The 20,254-nt window shown below is 38.7% G+C and overlaps 1 protein-coding gene across 1 annotated transcript in view; it reads right to left on the bottom strand.

Annotated features, from left to right (window-relative positions):
- LOC126101526 (lysine-specific demethylase lid) overlaps positions 1 to 19,964 on the bottom strand; it is a 43,964-nt gene extending 24,000 nt beyond the window's left edge. Inside the window, exon 1 of the mRNA XM_049912168.1 lies at positions 15,147 to 19,964. Within this exon, the coding sequence (XP_049768125.1) occupies positions 15,147 to 19,964 (4,818 nt within the window). The remainder of the gene's footprint in view (positions 1 to 15,146) is intronic.
- Between the last annotated feature and the right edge of the window lie 290 nt (positions 19,965 to 20,254).

The following is a 20,254-nucleotide window of genomic DNA, read 5'->3' as shown; positions in this document are numbered from 1 at the left end:
GACCCCTAACCTGCTATCCTTTCCTCCTCCCCGTCCCAGCCTTCTCCTTACTCTCACCTGGTTGCCTCTCTCATCATGTGCTGCTGCTCGTAGTCTGGCTTCAGCTGTCCGAGACTGTGTGTGTGTGTGTGTGTGTGTGTGTGTGTGTGTGTGTGTGTGTTTGCACAATTTCGACAAAGGCTTTGTTGGCCAAAAGCTCTTTTTTTTGTGCCAATCTGGTCTCAAGATCTCCGCTATGCTGTGAGTGGCAACTATGCTTTTCATAAAATTGTTACATTCCATCCTGGATTTTCCATTGTTTGATTATATGAACATTAAATCAGGAATGCAGTCACCACTGACACAAGAAGAAAAACAAGAATGGCATAAAAAGCTAGGTCATCCAAGCTTGGCTACACTTCAAAGACCAAAAGAATGTGCAATGGTGTTTTTAACAGTTTATGCTCAGCAGAAAAATTGTGTGATGCTTGTGTGAGAGCTAAGCTAACAAAAAGTTATTTTCTATTTAAAATGAAAGAGAGAGAGAGAGAGAGAGAGAGAGAGAGAGAGAGAGAGAGAGAGAGAGAGAAGAAGATCACTTGAAATAATATATACTGTTATCTGTGGAGGGATAGAACCCCCATCTTTTAATGAATGCAGATAGTACGTGACAGTATTATATTATTTCACTCATTTTTGTGCGACCTATTTCTTAAGAGGGTGCAAGATTCATATGAAAAAGCATTTTGGAAAGCAAAAATCAGTTCACTCTGAAATTGTCTAAAATAGGATTAATAAAGATTATGAATCCAGCAGCCATGAGTTTACGAACTGATGCGAAGGAAAAGAAATTGTGCTAGACTACGGTATTCCTTACATTCCTGGACTCAATGGGAAAGCAGGGAGACTACATCTACATCCACATCTACATCCACATCCACACCCACATCTACATCTACACTCTGCAAATCACTGAGTAGTGCATGGCAGATGGTACATCCCATTTTACTAGTTATCAGGATTTCTTCCCATTCCATTCACATATGGAGCGTGAGAAGAAATATTGTTTGAATACCACTGTGGGTGCTGTAATTATTCTAATCTTGTGAACGATACAGAGGGGGTTGTAGAATATTCGCAGAGTAATCATTTAAAGCTGGTTTTTGAAACTTTGTAGGTAGACTGACTCAGGATAGTTTACATCTATCTTCAAAAGTCTGCCAGTTCAGTTTTTCCAACACCACTATAACACTCTCCAGCAGGTCAAACAAACCTGTGACCATTTGTGTTGCCCTTCTCTGTATACATTCAATATCCCATGTTAGTCCTATCTGGTATTTCTGAACATTTAAAGCAAATTACCAATCTTTGCAGTACTTTGAAATCCGTCAAGACCTGACTGAGTGTTTATGCAGCTTCTTTCAGGCAGTACTTCATTACAGATAACTGCATCACCTGCAAAAAGTCTGAGGTTACTGTCAATATTGTCTGCAAGGTCATTAATATGGTGTCGCAAGGTGTGGAAGTTGAATGCACATCAGAGCGTATGGACCTGGATACCCACCAGGGGTCTCTGTGCTCCAGCACTTTCTGCGCAGCGAGCCTCGCCATGCGAGTGTGCCGCTCTCCATACCATGTGGAGTCCCCAGGCAATCACATTTCCCATGGTCATGTATTTAGGCGGCGCTACCCCACCTGTGTGGTACTCGCCGTAGTTCACATGTGCATCTCGGCCGAACTGTGTTCCCGTTCCGTGTGCTGAGATATATACTGTCGTTGCTTGGGGTGTTCCTGCATTATTGTTGTCTCACTGTGTTTATCACCTCAGTTCTTGATTGTTTGCCAAGTGTTGTGTCATGGTTGGTCGTAGTGTCTGTCATCCCCTACTTGTTTGTCTGTCCTGTCTGTCTGTTGTTCGCGATACCTCCATCGGCTCACCTGCCTGGCGGCTACTCGTCTCCATTCTCTGTCATGCACAGCTTGCCGGTCGCTCGCAGCTATAACAATTAGTATACAAAATGAACAGCAAGGCTTCTACAACACTACCCTGAGGCACACCCGAAGTTACTCCTACATCTGATGATGACTCTCCATTCAAAATAACATGCTGCGTCCCCCCCTCCCTCCAGAAAGTACTTCACCCAGTCACAAATTTCACTTGATACTCTGTATGATCAAACTTTTGACAGTAAGCGTAGTTGTGGTACTGAGTAATTTTCGGAAATCAAAAAATACTGCATCTACCTGACTGCCTTGATCCACAGCTTTCAGTATGTTATGTGAGGAAAATATGAGTTGGGTTCCACATGACCAATGTTTTCGGAAGCCATACTGGTTGGTATGAAGGAGGTCATTCTGTTCATGATATATAATTATGTTTCTGCTCAGAGTACATTCTAATATTTTACAATAGATTGATGTCAAAGATATTGGATGGTAATTTTATGGATCACTTCCACTACCCTTCTTGTAGACAGGTGTTACCTGTGCTTTCTTCCAACTATTGTGCATGGTTTTGCGTTCGAGAGGTCTACGATAGATTATAGTTAGAAGCTAAGGTCAAACTCGGCCACAAATTCAATATAGAATCTGATAGGGATTCCATCAGGCCTTGGAGCTTCTTTCAATTTTAATGGTATCAGACTCTTTCGCAACACCACTGACACTAATACTTATTTCACTCATCCTTTCAGTGGTACAAGGATTAAATTGGGGCTACTCTCCTGCATCTTCCTTTGTAAAGGAAGATTTGAAAACAGAGTTAAGCATTTCGGCTTTTGCTCTGCTACCCTCAATTTCAGTTCATGCCTCATTCGCTAGGGGCTGGTCACTAACTTTGATGCCACTAACAGCCTTTGCATATGGCCAGAATTTCTTTGCATTTTGTGAATCATCATCTGACAATACTCTGCTTTGGTAGTCACTGAAAGCTTCGTGCATTGCCCACTTGACTGCCAAACGTGTTTCGTTCAGCATCTCTTTATCTATAGTGCTATGCTTTGTTTTACACCTATTATGCTGTAGCTTCCATTTCTTTACAAGTTTCCTTAAAGTGACTGACTGTATACCATGGAGGGGTCCTTCCCACTATCCAGTGCATGTTCAACTATTGAGCTTGAGCCACTGTTCCTCTAGATGCTTCTGCTCTGTGCTGGAAGTTTCAAGTTTCTCACCGAAATATGACACTACTGATTTTTTATCTACTTTACTGAACAATCTTTCTGCTTGTTTTAGATGTCCTTTGCACTTTGGTAATCATTATTGCGACAACCATGTCGTGATCAACTAATACCATTTTTGAAGAGATCAGGTCTATTTGTTACCATTAGATCCAATACATTTCCATCATGAGTTGGATTCCAAACTACCTGTTCTAGGCAGTTTTCAGAGAAGGCATTTAGTAATGTTTCACTGGATGTATTATGTCCTCCACTGACAAAATCTTAATTTTTCCAAGAACTTGCACACAAGTGAAATGAAGTTTTCTCTGAAGTTTCCAGTTACATCAGGAGATGAGTCTGTTGAGCAATTAAGTATCCAGTTACCATTTTATGCCCACTGTTGATACTGAGTCTAGCCCAAACAATCTCACATGCTGTTTTAATTTATATGTCAGAGGATCAGAATTTTTTTGACTACTGCGACAAATATACCACCTCCATATACCATTAGCCTACATCATTTTGATATAAACTTAAATTTTCCCCAAAAATCTCACTGCTTTCAATTTCAGGTTTCAACCAGTTTTCTGTAACTAGTACAGTATGACCTTCACTGTTTTTCAGGAGTGCACAGAACTCTGGCACTTTGTTACAAATGTTTCGGCAGTTAACCACTAGGATTTTAATACTGTTGCCCATGAGAAGCATTTCTTTCAATCTTACACTGATATATCCGAGTTTCCTATAGCAATCGTTATCTGGATTGTATGGAGAGTCAGCTAATCTAAAAAGCACCTCACACAATCAGCTACCTAAATCTGATAATGCATCAAGGGATCACCAATTTAGTATTGGAAGGCAGTGTGGAGGGTAAAAATCGTAGGGGGAGACCAAGAGATGAATACACTAAGCATATTCAGAAGGATGTAGGTTGCAGTAGGTACTGGGAGATGAAGAAGCTTGCACAGGATAGAGTAGCATGGAGAGCTGCATCAAACCAGTCTCAGGACTGAAGACAACAACAACAACAACAACAACAACAAATCTGATAATAACGAACAAGGCAAGAGTTATGATATTTGAGATCAAACTGAAGAAAGAGCTATGAGGACAGGGAGTACTCACAGCTATGTAGTTGATCAACAGGACCCCAACTACAATCACAGTGCCACACCTACAGAAAAGAGGTTTGAGAAAAGTCCAGATCGGTGAAGACTTCAAATTTTTGGATCAAGAGTTCCTGCAAAAATCTATGCTACTGGAAGAAACTAGATGAAAGAAGTAATCCACACACTTTTGTTGGTTATGCTCCAATTGATTACAGACTCTTTAATGCAGAAACAAGAAATATTGTTGCATCAAGAGATGTTGAAATTGAACAGAGAATGAAAAAGAGACTCTACAGAAAAATCTTGTTAATGATGAACTACCAAATGACACTAACAATCAAGTAAATAAAATTCAAGACCATGAAAAAGAAGGAGAAGAAAAGCAAGAGGAAATAGCATGCAATGAGACACAAGAAACTACAATCTTAGGGACAGAAACAAATAGAAGAAACCTTTAAAATATGATGATTATGAACCGCATTACTTACGTGTGAAGAATGTATTAACGGCCCACTCACAGAAAATTAATTAAAAGCAATAGAAGAAAAACCAAAAGCTCTTCAACAAAATGAAACATGGAAGTTGGTAAATCCAAATGAGGCAAACGGGAAAGGATCTAAACAAGCAAATGTATCTTTAAAATCAGAGATGATTATTGATACGAGGCCAGACCGGTTGTCAGACAATGTCAACAAGAAAAGGGTATAGATTTTAAGCAATTACTGGGACAATGGAAACGTCCGATTCCACCCGTCTGCTTTGATCCATGACATAACTGTTTTGCGTTGGCGATGTCGCTGAGGCGTGGTGTGTTAAAAATAGATTGTGTTTGCAAAGAGTGTGTTGGAGTAAGTGGTGGCACACTATAGTGTGTGATATTTGTTTCTAAATTGTTTGTGAGTGATGTTAGTACGATATTGACCTTAGTGCTACATGTTACTCAATGTAGTGGAAGTTTGTTTTTTGCTGCCTTGGCAGTATGTTATTTCAGTGTCAATAGTTATTGGCTGCCGATTTATTTTTGGTTTTGAAATTGTGTGTTCATTCTGCTGTTAATGGTTTGAAAGTTATTTTTTTGGCATTTTGTTTGGTACTATCTATGGGTGTTACAACCAAGTTTACCAGTCTTTGGTTGCTTGATGCTTAAGGGCAATAATATGGCATATACAATTAAAGTTCTCCAGTTCTGTCGCCGCGTTGTGGAATGCACGAAGTGTCAGCATGTAGGGGAATTACGATACTGAGCCAAGTATCTGCTTCTCAAAGCAAGTACAAGGGTATGGTTTGTGTGTGTGTGTGTGTGTGTGTGTGTGTGTGTGTGTGTGTGTGTGTGTGGGAGAGGCAGGGGGGGAGGAGGTGCGCCTGGTATTGTTGTTTTACTTTGAGCTATATAGTTCAAATGAAATATTCAATTGCAGATTCTTTGTGTGTTTTGTTTGGTTTATTCTTGACGATTTCATGTTTACTATTTTTCAGTAGTGTTTGTTTTAGAGCGGTGACATTCTTACAGTATATTCAGCTTGGCCCCACCCAATACCTTTACTTTCTGCCCCATTAGTTTCATTTTATTGTTGAAGCGAAATATTTCATCTGGTTAAATATCTTTGGTCCTGGGCATATTTAGTGGTTTGTGGGATTGAGGGACCAGAATGCGATGGTCATCGGTCAGCGTATTTAGTGACTTTGTGATTGCCGTATTGTATACACTGGGAACAGGGGGGTCTGCCATCTTGATGATGTCGGGGGTCAAAGCAGAGAAGCAGAACTGGACACTTCCATATTGCCCAATTATTCAGTCAAGTAGTGGATGTGTGTTCATTAAGAGTGTTGTTTGCTCTGGCAACAAGGAAATAATTCCATATTAGATTAGATTACATTCAGTTTTTGTTCCATAGACCCAAAAATGAGATGATTCTCATGGGTGTGGAACAAGTCACAAAGCATAACATAATTGAATATGATACTCATTACCTTGATCATCTGTCAGAGGACTGACTAAATAGGTGGATATATTACAGTATACTGCAACTGCTAAAAGTTACAGAATTAGCACACTGCCAGAATGAAACATTGTTGTTACACACTATTAATAAATTTATCATACACAAAATACCTAATCTTGACTGCTGTGATCAAGCGCTATCAAAACTGAAAAATAACAGACTATTTTACTTATGCTGGTCTAACAGCCACTGATAAGATATTCATCTATACAGTAGGAGAAGTTGCCTATCAAAAAGTCTTTCAAACTATGTTTAAACTGTGCTTTATCTGAAACCAACTTCATAATGGTTGCTGGCAATTTATTGAAAATATGTTCCTGAACGCTGGACGCCTTTTTGGACCAAGTTAAGTGATTTTTAGGTCTTTATTTAAATTGTTTTTATTCCTAGTATTGATACTATGTATTGAGCTGTTTGTTGGAAATAGAGCTATATTACTTACAACAAATTTTATTAAGGAATAAATATACTAAGAAGCAGTGGTTAGAATACGAAGTTATCTGAACAGGTTTCTACACCATATTCTTGAATTTACACCACAAATGAGTCTTGTTAACATACTTTTCCACAATAAAAATTTTTGCTTGGCTTGACAAGTTACCCCAGAATATGATCCCATATGACATAATAGAATGATTGTAAGCAAAGTATGCAAGTTGGTTTATATTTATATCTCTTACATCTGACATCATTCTCACTGCAAATACAGACTTGTTTAGGCACTTCAGCAATTCTGAGGCATACACTTCTCAACTGAATTTATTGTCAAGTTGTAATCCCAGGAATTTTTACACTGTCAACATCTTCGATCTGCATGTCTTCATATGTTATACACATGCTGGAAGGAAATCTCTTACATGTTCTGAACTGCATACAGTGGGTCTTTTCAAAATTTAATGACAGTGAATTAGTTTTAAACCACTTATTAATGTCTGTGAACATCTGATTAGCAGCTATTTCTAAATCTGTACTTGGCTTGCTACTTATTATGATGTTTGCATCATCTGCAAACAAAACAAACTTTGCATCTGGCAATGTAACAGATGAGAAGTCATTAATGTACACAAGAAAAAGCAATGGACCCATGATGGAACCTTGAAGAACACCATGTGCAATTAATTCTCAATCAGATAAAGACAGACTACCTACTGCGCAGGTATTTCACAACAACACCCTTTGTTTCTTGTTACTTAGCTAAGCCTTGACCCATTTCATAAAACTGCCGACAACACAATAATAATCCACTTTATTTAAGAGAATGCAGTGATTCACACAGTCAAAGGCTTTTGACAGGTCACAGAAAATGCCAGTAGCCTCTAAATTGTTATCTAATTAATTATGCACTTTTTCACTGTATGTAAACTGCATATCAGAACTCATAAGGAACCCAAACTGTGAATTGGACATGTTATTTGCACTCAGGTGATTAAGGACATGCATAAACACAACCTTATCAATAATCCGACAAAAGTGAAACTGGTCAATGGTATTTCTTTTTGCCCTTCTTGTAAAGAGGCTTAATTTGAGCATATTTTAGATATTCTGTAAATGTTCCGCTGGTAAGAGATTGATTACACAAGCTAGAACAACTCGCATGAGCATTGATATGTTGTCATAACAACTAGAATACTTAGATTTTAAGGATATTATGATGGATACTACTTCTTTGGGAGATGTGTCATTTCTATTTTACTGAAGTTATTTCTAAACACTGGTCTCAGACATTCCATTGCACTGTTCACTGAACCTGATAAACCTCAGCTGTCAGTAACAGAATGTTTGGTTTAAAAACAGCATTTTACTATGGGAAACTGGATAAAGATAATTTTATGAAGATATCTGAAGCATACAAGAAACTAGAAAAACCTGTATTTTGAAGAAAGCTCTGTATAGACTTAAACAAGCTCTATCTAGATGTATTGAAACTGACCGATTTTCTAAAATCAGAAGGACTGATTCACTTAAAGTCAGATCAATGCATATTTAAAGATGTAACTAAAGAAATGTACATGGCTATACATGTTGTTGATGGAATAATAACGCAAAAAGACTTGGAGAAAATTGAAAATATACAGAAAAAACTTAAGAAGAATTTTGAAATAGTTGCGGCAGAAAATCCAGATATGGTACATAGGGATACAAATAATGTAGAGAGAGAGAGAATATGGATTATAAATTTCTGTATCATGAAGCCACAGGAAGTCTTCTGTATTTGTCATGTAAAACTAGACCATATCTTGCATTTGCAGTCAATTATGAGAGCCGCTTCACAGAAGATTCCAAGAAAGGGGCTTACCAAATGTAAAAAGAACTCTGAGATACCAAGGATTATGGCCTTTTCTACAAGAAGAAAGAAATTTAAAAAGATGACACTATTCAACTAAATATCTATTGTGGTGCTGATAATGCACAAGATTTAAGAAACAGGAAGAATACAAGTGCATATATTGTTCTTTGCAAAAGTGCTCTCATCAGCTGGCGTTCTAAGAAGCAAAGCTACTTCATCAACTGAAGCAGAATACATTGTGTGCGAGTTGCATTTGTGCGAGTGTGTGCATGCTGTCTACTTTTGACTAAGGACTTGTAGGCCACAAGGTAACTTTCAGACAGTCTTTTTTGTTATGCCTTTCTGAAACACAGTATCTCTGCTATATGGAAGTGACTACTATCCTTTACATTATAATGTTATCATTACTTAGCTGTTTTAGAAAATTGTTTACTGTATGATTAACTAAAACTATAAAACTTATTATTTTTATTTACTAAAAACACTGTATTTGAAGGGGGGATATTGAAAGGGCTGAAGAACTGGTAAAAACAATGTTTACTATGCGTGTTTTTAAGTATTGGCAATCATAAAAAGAATGATGTGACTTACTTAAGAGTTTAAATACTTGGGGGGGGGGGGGGGGGGGGGAAATCCACCTAACAATATTTTCACCTTGGTTAACCATGATGAACACTTCGAGAAACATTTGTCTCCATTATTTCAATAAAGTAAACATTCCATTCTTTAAAAGCACTCTGAAATAGTAAAAGCCTGCTCTCTCTCTTTCAAACATTTTTAAAACCGTTATATCTGCATTTAGAAACAGCCCTTCTACACAATTCTGTTCTTTAACAGCCTTAAACTACTCGCTGCTATTAGCACATATACAAATCTTGGAATTTCAGGCATGATGAAGAAGGAAACTTAATCCATTAACTGCCATGATCCTCATTTGGGGACTAGATAGTTTTTGTCCCATCAGTTGGCAGCAGTGTCCTTGTTTTAATGCCAAATAATTGATAATATTTGAGAACAGCCTAAATGAAGTAAGTGACACAGCAGAATCAAAATATTGTGTTTGGTTTCTTGCATAAAGTTGAATAAACCATAAATCGGATGGTAAGTCATGTATTACAAATATCATACATTTTCAATTGTGTTAGTTTTACATTATTTTTATTACTCTGTCAAATGATGCAATCATAGTGTAATTTTGTAGGTTATAGTAGATCATAAATGTTTCTTTGTTCATTTATTATTAGTAAATATTGTTTTATTACATGTTTTAAAGCGATAACCGTTTGGGGATCATGGGTAATACAAAGTACTTTCACACAATCACTATCATTGTTTCATTTATTTATTAATATTTTTTTTAGATATGGGAACCAGAAAAAGTTCCTCACACTAGCCGAAGCAGACGATCTGATAAATGATCCTAATTTTCTAACCGAAGATAATGATTATGGTGTGATAGATATTGTAGAACTTCACCCTGACAATGTTGATCGCATTTCCGACGCTGAAGAATTCGATGACAACATTTTGGAAAACACTTATCCAAATGATGTTCCTGGAAGGCTGGAAGCTCCTTCAAGTGCAATTGCAGTTGCCGATACAGATACAGAACCTCTGGCCAAAAAAGACCCTAGTACTTCACAGCCCAAACGGTCAAAGAAGTGCGACTTGAAAATAGTTTCCGGTTGGCAAAAAGTTAAGCCTGATTTCGAAAAGACATTTGGGCATAATGACAACATAAACAGAGCTATGGAACAAGTAACTTCTCTCAAAGGAAAATCTGTGATCAAAATTCTCAAATGCTATTTGACCAAGAGATAATGAATTTTACTGTCAAAGAAAGTGTCAGATATGCTGCTGCACAGAATAACAGGCATGGATTTATGTTTTCAGTAGACTGTCTTTGACATTTGTAGGTTTTTTTATGGCTTACAGGTTACCATTCTTTGCCTCAGGAGTAAATGTATTGGTGCGAAGATGAGGACTTCAACATTAGAAGTGTCAGAAAATGTTTCTCCAGAAGCTATTTAGAAATAAAGAAAAATTTGCACTTCAATGACAGTTCATAATTTGGCAACCACAGATTTCAAGATATGCCGCCCATTGTCAAAATGAATCAAAATTATATGAAGTTTGGCGTTTTTTCGAAAAATATAAGCATTGATGAGCAGATGGTCAGATATTTTGGGCATCATTACTTCAAACAATTTATTCGGGGTAAACCCATATGGTTTGGGTTCAAACAGTAGACAATGAGCTGTGCAGAAACAGTATATTGCTTTCATACAGAACTGTAAACTGGGAAAAGGAACGAAGCCATTGAGGTGCAAGGTTTGGGTGCATCAGTTATAATGAGCAAAATATATATGGTGAACAATCCCTCTAACCACATTTTGTTTTTTGATAATTTTTTCACTAGTTTTGATCTAATGAAAACCTTAACAGACCGAAATGTAGCAGCAACAGGAATAGTTCAATCAAACCGAATAAATAAATACCCTCTCAAGTCAAATAATGAATTCAGAGAGGAACCTCATGGAGCTATGGATTACAGAGTTGACGTCAAAACAAAATATTCTGTGCTGCATGGAAAGATAATTCATGTATACGAGTCTTGTCAAACCATCAAGGAATATATCCAGAGAAGAATTTAGGTAGATGGTCCAGATTGGAGAAAAAATATATGTAAATACCCCAGCCTCTCTGTAGACATCTCTACAATAAATTCATGGGTGGAGTGGACAAACTTGACTGTGTATAAATAAATACAGAATAAAAATACGTGGAAAGAAATGGTACTTTCCTATATCACAAACATAACTGATACAGCAGTAGTGAATGCTTATGTATTATACTGTCATGCTAACACCAACCAGAATTTAGCAGGCAAATAACTAGAGGCTACCTACAAACACAGTCTATTTATCATCCTAAAAGTCATGGCAGACGATAACTGCAGAAAAAGACCCAGAAACGTGTTTCAGAAACAGTGAGAAAAAAATCCATTGGGGCATTATCTAGAAAGAACCTGTGAAGGAAAACAAAGAAAATGTGTGATATGCAAGAGGAACATAAGAACACAACGTAGAAAATGTAATGTAGGCTTACATATGGAATGTATGGACCAGTGGCATCAATAAGTTTTTTTACTTACAAAAATGTAAAACATGAGTTCATACAAAATGCATTTTATGTCCAAATAATTAAAAATAATCAGAACTGTAAAATATTATTGCAAATAAAATTGGTTTCCAATTATTCCTCTTTTTCATGTCATCTGCCACGACGCCCATTTGGGGCTTTCTGAAAAAAAAAAAAACTGCTATACTTCTGAAAAAGGTATTCTGTAGATAAAAGCGGTATGTCATGTTCAAACCTCTCACACAAATAAACAGAATTTCTCAGGAATTTTTTTTTAAAAATTGGCAGTTAATGGGTTAATTTTTCAAATGCTAATTTCATAGATTAAAAACATTTATATATTTTCTTCCAGTATCACAACAAAACACACTCGCAGTTTTATTATGAAATAACATGGGAAATGAAAAAGAAACAAGAAACCATTAATGAATATGGAAGATCAGTGACGAACATAAATGTTGGCTTATCCAAAGTTATAATTATTCAAAAGCCATAAACTTTACTGATCCAAAAACAAGTGCTATTCAAAAGCAGCCTTAAAGAGCAAGAGGTATTCAAAAAGGGGAAATACAGAAGTGTCCGATCCCGCCCGTCTGCTTTGACCCATGACGTCACAAATATGGCAGAAACGACCATAAACGACAATTCCAATATGGCGCATATAAAGTCGTGACGTACACATTATAAAGACGAAAATACATTGAAAAACAAACACACACACGTTCCACAAAAAGCCTAATGACCCTAACGGGACAAGTGCGGGAAACTGGGGTTTTTTGGGTGGGGACAAACTAAATATATACAAATATATCTAAAAACAAAGATGATGTGACTTACCAAAAGAAAGCGCTGGCAGGTCGATAGACACACAAACAAACACAAACAAACACAAACAAACAAACACAAACATACACACAAAATTCTAGCTTTCGCAACCAACGGCTGCTTCGTCAGGAAACTCGCGCACACACACACATATATCCATCCACACATATACAGACACAAGCAGACTGCGAAAGCTAGAATTTTGTGTGTATGATTGTGTTTGTTTGTGCGTCTATCGACCTGCCAGCGCTTTCTTTTGGTAAGTCACATCATCTTTGTTTTTAGATATATTTTTCCCACGTGGAATGTTTCCCTCTATTATATAAATATATACAAATTTAAGACACCCACCCCCATACAAAACCACGCAAAACGATGAAAAAAAACCGACATCACAAAACTCCCCAAATACCACTAAACACATTGTCAATTGTTGTCAATTGGAATCGGACACTTCCCTTGACCTATATAGCTCAACAGCAGCTCCCGATCCCATCTCCCAATACAAATACCAACACACACACACACACACACACACACACACACACACACACACACACACACACACACAAATGAAAAAAATACTCAACCAAAAGAAAAACCCAAACCACCCACACATCAACTGCCCCCCCCCCCCAACCAACCCAACCACCCCCCTCACCCCAAAATAAAAAACCTACAAACAAAAACCAAATGCAACAAAAAAAATCTCAATCACGCACTAGAGATCAACAAAAACTTCAAAAAAATATATCCTCCACAACTAAAACAAACAAACAAACTCCCCCCCACCTTAACAAATACTCTAACACCAAATAACTACCACCCCACCCTGAGCTCCAGCCATCCACACACCTACCCAGACCACCCTAACTAACTACTTTCGGCCTATACATTTTACTCACAGCCCTTAAGAAAATCTGAACAATACAATAGCCCTCTGGGACACTCTTCCACCAACAGTACTCATCTAAATGAGACTGAAGGTTGGAAGAGCACCTCTTCCCCCTCCCAAGAACTGACTTAACCGCCCCCCCCCCCCCACATCCCCTCTATTGTACTGGTACAAGTCCCCGTCTCATAATTCTTAAACTCTAAGCTATGATTCACTACTAAATGATGAAATCCCCTCTCATCCAACCCCCAATACGAAGAATAAGCACCAGAAACTACTGTGGACCCTGGCTCTATATATTCCTCAATTAACACCACTAATTCGGCCTTGGACCTCCCTTCCACAACCCACCCCATGGAACAACAGCCCCCCCCCCCCACACCCAGAGATCAGCCACAGACTTCCCCCTCCCATACTTCCTTTTCCCAAACTGCGACTCGTCCACCTCCACAACAACCCCATGCCCCCCAGCTTACCACTGTACTTAATAAATTCTGAACAGACTTCACGACAAAAAGAATACCAATCAAGCACACTCCGCTCACTCACACCAGTCTCATGCACGCAAAAACTCTGTCGGGCTCTAGAACAAAAATAATAAGTAACAAGTACAATCTTAGGCATGCCCAACCTAGACTTCTCAAACCAGGTACCACGCCATATGGAATGCCATATGTCGTCTTTCCAACAGTGCCACATATAACCGTCCCTGGTCTGAGAGGCCGAAACTTTAGCCAACTTCATTTCTTCATGGCAAACACTGCACTTGACCACCTTGGCAATTAAGCCAAAAACCAGCAGAAACTTAATCAGCTCTAAAGGGGTGTCCCCCGTCATAGCCCTCAAATGGGAACTATTAAATCTTATCTGTCATATCCATTCCTGAACAAAAAACAACAACCGATTAAATTTAATAACAGTACCACATGACGTACAGCGATCATCACTAAATTAACCTTCACACAAAACCACAAAATCGTTAACTCACTGAAATGAATCCCACTTCAAAAACACACGAACAACAGCAAACTGAGCCCAATACACCAAACAAACAAAAACCCTTAACATACCACCAGAGGGCACAACAAACCACAACACAACGACATCTACAAACACGCCACACTCACAAACCAAACTCCGCGCTGTCATGACGTCACACACCACAACACCCTTACGTCACGGGTCAAAGCCGAAGTGTGAGATCGGACGCTTCTGTCGACCCCAAAAAGGGAAACTGAGACACATCAGAAAACTGGAAAATGATTAGTCACAAAATAACTTCTTAGGTAGGCCTACCACTCATATTCTAATATTGCAGTTTTGATCAGCGATATATAAATGGTAACCTACTTATTAGCTTTGAATTCTTGGCACAACCCAACGTTTACATTTGAGAGAGCGAAGCAGGAGGGGGGGGAGGGGGAGACTGAGGGAAGTAGTGAGGGGGGGGGGGGGGAAGGAGAGAGTGAGTGTGTGTGTGTGTGTGTGTGTGTGTGTGTGTGTTTTGGTGCAAGCAGGCAACTGGGGTGGGGGAGTTATAGTACTTAAACATGTATGTGTCATGCAGACTTTTACACTATAACTTCAAGCTGATTTTCTCCTTTGCATTATCAAGATTTGTTGCACATTCACCATTTAGTATGGTACATCAAGTGAATCCAGTCTCACAACACAACAATCTCCACATCTACTGATAATTGTATTACACCGAAATATGTGTTAAGTAAATTTCTTAAAGTTACTTACCATTTGTGCTGATCGGATTTCCTCAACATCCATTGCAAGTCTCCCTTCTCTGGTCAATGAATCTTCAATCACTTCCTCAACTTCTATTTCCTCTTCATCTACATCCAAAACAATGTCACTTGTAAAATGATGTGCACTATCAATGCCTCCACAGTTTCTCCTATTTGTGCAGTTAACACATATGTAATCCTCATGAGGATTAACATCTTGCTTATCCAGACCGACACAGTACAAATGAAACCACTTCTCGCATCCTCCATCACACTGCACCCAGTCCACAGACTGGCCCACAGGTTTCAAGCAGTTCACTGCTGCACAGTCCTCATCCTCGTCATTCTGAGTATCACTATCTTCTTCAGTTTTTGATGTACTGGACACACCTTGACTTCGTTTCTTCTGTTGCCCTTTGCATGTGCTCTTCCTCTTCGAAGGACCTTTGACTTTCTTTTTTGATTCTGCTTGCTCTGGTTCATTCTTTGTCTCAGATTTTTGCCTTCTGATAGATGTATATGCATTTATTAAGCTGTATGAATAAGACTTTTTGCCACTCATTTTGCATCTTTCTAGTGCAACTTCTTCTATCTGGTCTTTGCTTAGAATTGTTGCCTGATATATTTTCCCCAGTTTCAGAGCTTCGTCCAGAGTAACTTCCATCAGATCTCCTTCCATCATTAGGTCTTCCAACATTTTCTGGGCTTTTTTACTAAGTACAATAAAGGGTTTTGATGATTTTTTAAGTGACTTTAACCGTTTTGGAGCTGGCTCTAGTTGCTCATCACCTAACACTGTATCAGAAATGTCTTCAGTATACTGTTCAGATTTTTCCCGATCAGGAGATGAAAGTTTATGAACAAGTTTTACGTTCTGTGATGGTAACTCTTCAGACTGACAGATGGCAGCTGAGGATGGACGTACATTGCCCAGCTGTGAACATTTTTCCAGTTCATCGGAAATTATCTTTTCAGTTTTCTCTCTTGCAACTGCTTCACCTATTTTTTTTGACAGCTGTGATATCTGTGAGAGTGCCATTGCAAATTCGCCAGTATTGAGTGCCTTTCTAACTTTCACTTGCCACCCCATAATGCGTTCTGTGAAACACTGCAGTGCTTCTGCTTCCGGAATCCTAATGTTTATTTTCTGCAGTTGAACTAACAGCGTGAGCAGAGTCTCGAGACGTGGCCTTTTTGACCTACAGCAATCTGGGCACAAAAATTTCCCTTGCAGCACAAATGATGAATCCTGTGATGTATACATCGTTTTATATTTCAGAAATGGCTTTATGCATGGGACACATTCTTCATGAAAAAGGTCTCTACACAATCCACACTGATAAAGCACCTCACCATCATTTTCTGCATCACAAATGCAGTAGGTGTCAAATGTATTGTTTTCAATTTTAGAGGTGTTTCGAGTTCGAATTTCATGCATTTGCTCCAGCTCAATTTTTTCTGCTTTTTTAAATTCTGACACTACAAGTGATGGGTCTACATCACCTTCTAGTTTCAAATTGAGGATAACATAGGGCTCCCTGGAATCTATATCTACTTCTGCAGTATGCTGGATTCTCCTTTGTTTTTTGGGTGTGTCACCCAAGTTCAACCTAGGGGAAATAACTTCCATTACAGAATATGGAGAATTTTTCTTCAAAAATGCGTGTTCCAATTTCTCTCGCCAAAGTTTTCCTTCACTGAACTGTGTTTCAAGGTAAGGTAGAGCTTCAAGATGAACTGGAATAGATTTTCCACAAATTACAAATGCTTCCACTAAGTCAATATAAGGTCTGTATTTTGACTGCTGAGCTTCTCTCACTCTAGCAAGCCAAACTTTTGCTTTCTTAAATATCTCTGAAATTGCATCAAAATTGTTCAGTGAAGCCTTGATGCCCTCACCTTCTTCAATGAATCTCTTCAGGCCCATAACAGAAAACATCTTGTTTTCTTGCAGGCACTGCTTGGCCCTTTCTTCCCATCTTTCAACTTGGGTAAGCAAGGATCTCAGTTCAGCTAATTTTGTCTCAACATCTTCATGTGGAACCAACTGTGTTCCATCTGACAGTAATTTCTTTATTTTCTCCTTTGTTAACAAATGATGATTTGCACATTTTGCTGCTATATCTTCCATCCATTTAACCATATCTATGTATTGGCGAAGCTTAGGCATCTCAGGCAGATCAAAATCAAGTTCATTTCCTGCTTCTAAGCACTCAATCAAGTCCTTTGAAGGCACTAGGTTCTTGCTGAGTAGATCTGCAGCAGTCTTTTTAAACTCTTGGACTCTCTCTAGCAACTGTTTCACAGCAGGAGCTTCTTTGATTGCACATGGCAGATCTTCAATCTGATCATTGAAGAGCTTTAGTTCTTGCAGTGTCAGCTGAAGCTTTGGTTTATTGTCTTGTCGCGTCTTTGGCTTCTGTGTTTTACAACAAATTTGTTGGGCAATCTTAGCACATTTTTCACCTTCTTGTACAATTTCTGATAGCATGGTAAGTAATTCAGACTCTGGAAATCTTTTCTGTTTAGCCTCTTCCAACAATCTTTTAAACTGCTCAAGGTCTGTTTTATTTGAAGCCTTGGGATCCATAGCATTTTTTACTGATTCTGCCCAAATATCAAATGATTCAGCCCTCAGTTTCAGTCTGTATAGCATATTTGGCAGTTCATCTAATGTATATCTGTAACGTAATGTGTGCTTGTTTGGAGGACACTCACAAAGCTGCTTGAAATGTCTCAGGCAGACTAAGATATCTTTGTTGCAGCTACAAGTCACCGCTGACAAAAAGCATGTTGTTTTGCACACTTCACACTGTCGCTCATCGTCTGGTATTAGTTCGAAAGGCTCCTGCTGAGCCAGTGTACAGCCCCAGTCAAGAAGTTCTTTCCTGTGCTTCTTTTCTATTTCCACCATTTTCAGCATATCTTTATATGTGGCTGCAGCAACTCTAAGATCTAAAGCTTCAGGATTCAAAGACATTTTGCACACAAGTTCATCATGTGAAAAAACACAAAACCGGCGGAGAGTTGAGTAATGTAAAATACATTCTCTCCCCATCTGTATCCAGTCAGCAGGAGCAAAATTAACTGCTTCAGCAAAATTGTATCCTTGATTGAATCCAGCATGGTAGGCTCTCGGGAAAGTTACTACAAATTCACCAGCCTTTTGGTCTGTTCTGTATATAGGAACACCTGCATCCATCAGAATATTTGGATTCATTATGGTTACTAGCTGATGTAACAAATCCGGCTGGGACTGGAACAGTTCTGGTGCTGCTTGCTTCATTACATCTTCAAACATTTCAGCTTTAGAACCTGGTACACCGTACCATGTTTTTGATTCTCCCCAATGAAGGTAATTAATGGAATAACTCCAATGATCTTCATTGTGCCAACAAAATGTTGCAAAACACATACCCACATACATCCACGGCACTTTCATACCAGAAATGTCAGCATTGATATGACCAAGAACTGAACCCTCAAGAACAGCAATATTATTAAGGTTCCATCCAGAGTTAGTGTACTTTTCATCTTTATTATCCATATCTGTTGCTTTGGTGGGAAAGCCAGAACCATGATCCATTGTATGTAGATCGGCTCCATATTCAACTATAACATCTTCATCAATAGAGGATACAACTCTCCAAAATTCTCGTTCTACAAGTGATGATGGAACCATATGAACGGGCATATTGAAATAATCTGATTTAAACTGATCAGCCATTTCTCCAAATTGCTGTAGTGTGTATTCCCTCTGTGCTTGTTCAAAACCAAATGCTTCAACTGGTTTGTTAACTTCAACAGCAACGCAACGTGGGCATCGCCAGTCACCTCGTGGAATTTCTGCTAGTGGTGGCATAAGACAAAAAGTGTGATAGCTATCATCACAACCATCACATAGTAACATGGATTCTTCTACATCTCCCCTGTTGCAGTTCTGACAAACATATTTGGCCAATGGATCAACGTCAAATTTCTGTTTCTTTCCTCTCATTTTATGTTTACCCTTTCCTTTATTTTCGTATCCTGGCATTTTCGGGCCAGCACCAAATATCTGTAGTCGCCGAAGTTCTTTACTTTTTGTTGATGGCTCTCCGGTGTTTTCTTCTTTCACAACTACATCTCCCAAATCACCGTATCTTGCACGACGTCCATATTTCCTCTGTGGTGGCTTGATCGCCTGACGCGAAGGAATTCCATGCTGTTTATATTCACGATCACTGTCATCAATTTCTGGTCGCTTCTTAATTTCTGACATTACTTTACCCTGCTGAAATACGTCAAATGGGTATAGTATCCTCTCATAATGATGTTTCAGGACAGCTCCCAAACCACGATTTGCTGGCCATCCCATTCTAACAGCCAGTTTATCCCATTTTTTACCTGCAGTTACAGCATCGGCACCACCTTCTGCCTTAACCATGGTATGCAAGGAATATATGTCCAATACTTTTTTCTCTATTTGCGGGATCTTCAACGATGAGCCTTGTAGCTCCCAAAATTTTGCAATTTGATCTAAATAATTCAATTTTATTCTCGTTTTTGCTTCGAGCTCATTTAAACGTTGTATCCTAGGTGTGAATTTAAACTTGTCGACATTGACAGTGAACGGAGGCTGCCAATCGGGTGGTGGTTTTATTTTACAAATACCTGTCTTCTCTGCCACTGGTCGAATCTTGTTGATATACGCTAGTGGATCCCCAAATTCTTCGACTGATGGGTAGAAGACTGGTGCTTCCTGCGGTACCTTAAAATCAAATTCACCAACATTACCACTTCTCTGAGGCGTCGACGAACTGAGAGACTTCTGCACACGAGTTCCCATTGTTATCCAAAGGAGTAACAATCCAAAAACTCAACTGCTGTTCATAGCAACGATTGTTTCCTACGATATTACAAACGTCTTACAAACTTCGCTACCATTCATGATGAGTCTACCATCCATTGTACTAATCTAAGTTTACAAAGCAACACCTGATACTAATTACTAGCACAACACGGATGAGGGTCACCTTTCACGACTTTACATACACACGTGCACAGTGTCTGTGAAACTAGTCTCAAACAGATTTTCACTTTCTAGAACACACGCACAACACATTAAATACCCTCTCC

This window comes from Schistocerca cancellata, chromosome 9 (genome assembly GCF_023864275.1).
Source record: "Schistocerca cancellata isolate TAMUIC-IGC-003103 chromosome 9, iqSchCanc2.1, whole genome shotgun sequence".
In the NCBI taxonomy this organism is placed as follows: Eukaryota; Metazoa; Arthropoda; class Insecta; order Orthoptera; family Acrididae; genus Schistocerca; species Schistocerca cancellata.
The sequence above is the reverse complement of the archived record's forward strand: the minus strand, read 5'-3'. Positions and strand labels throughout refer to the sequence as shown.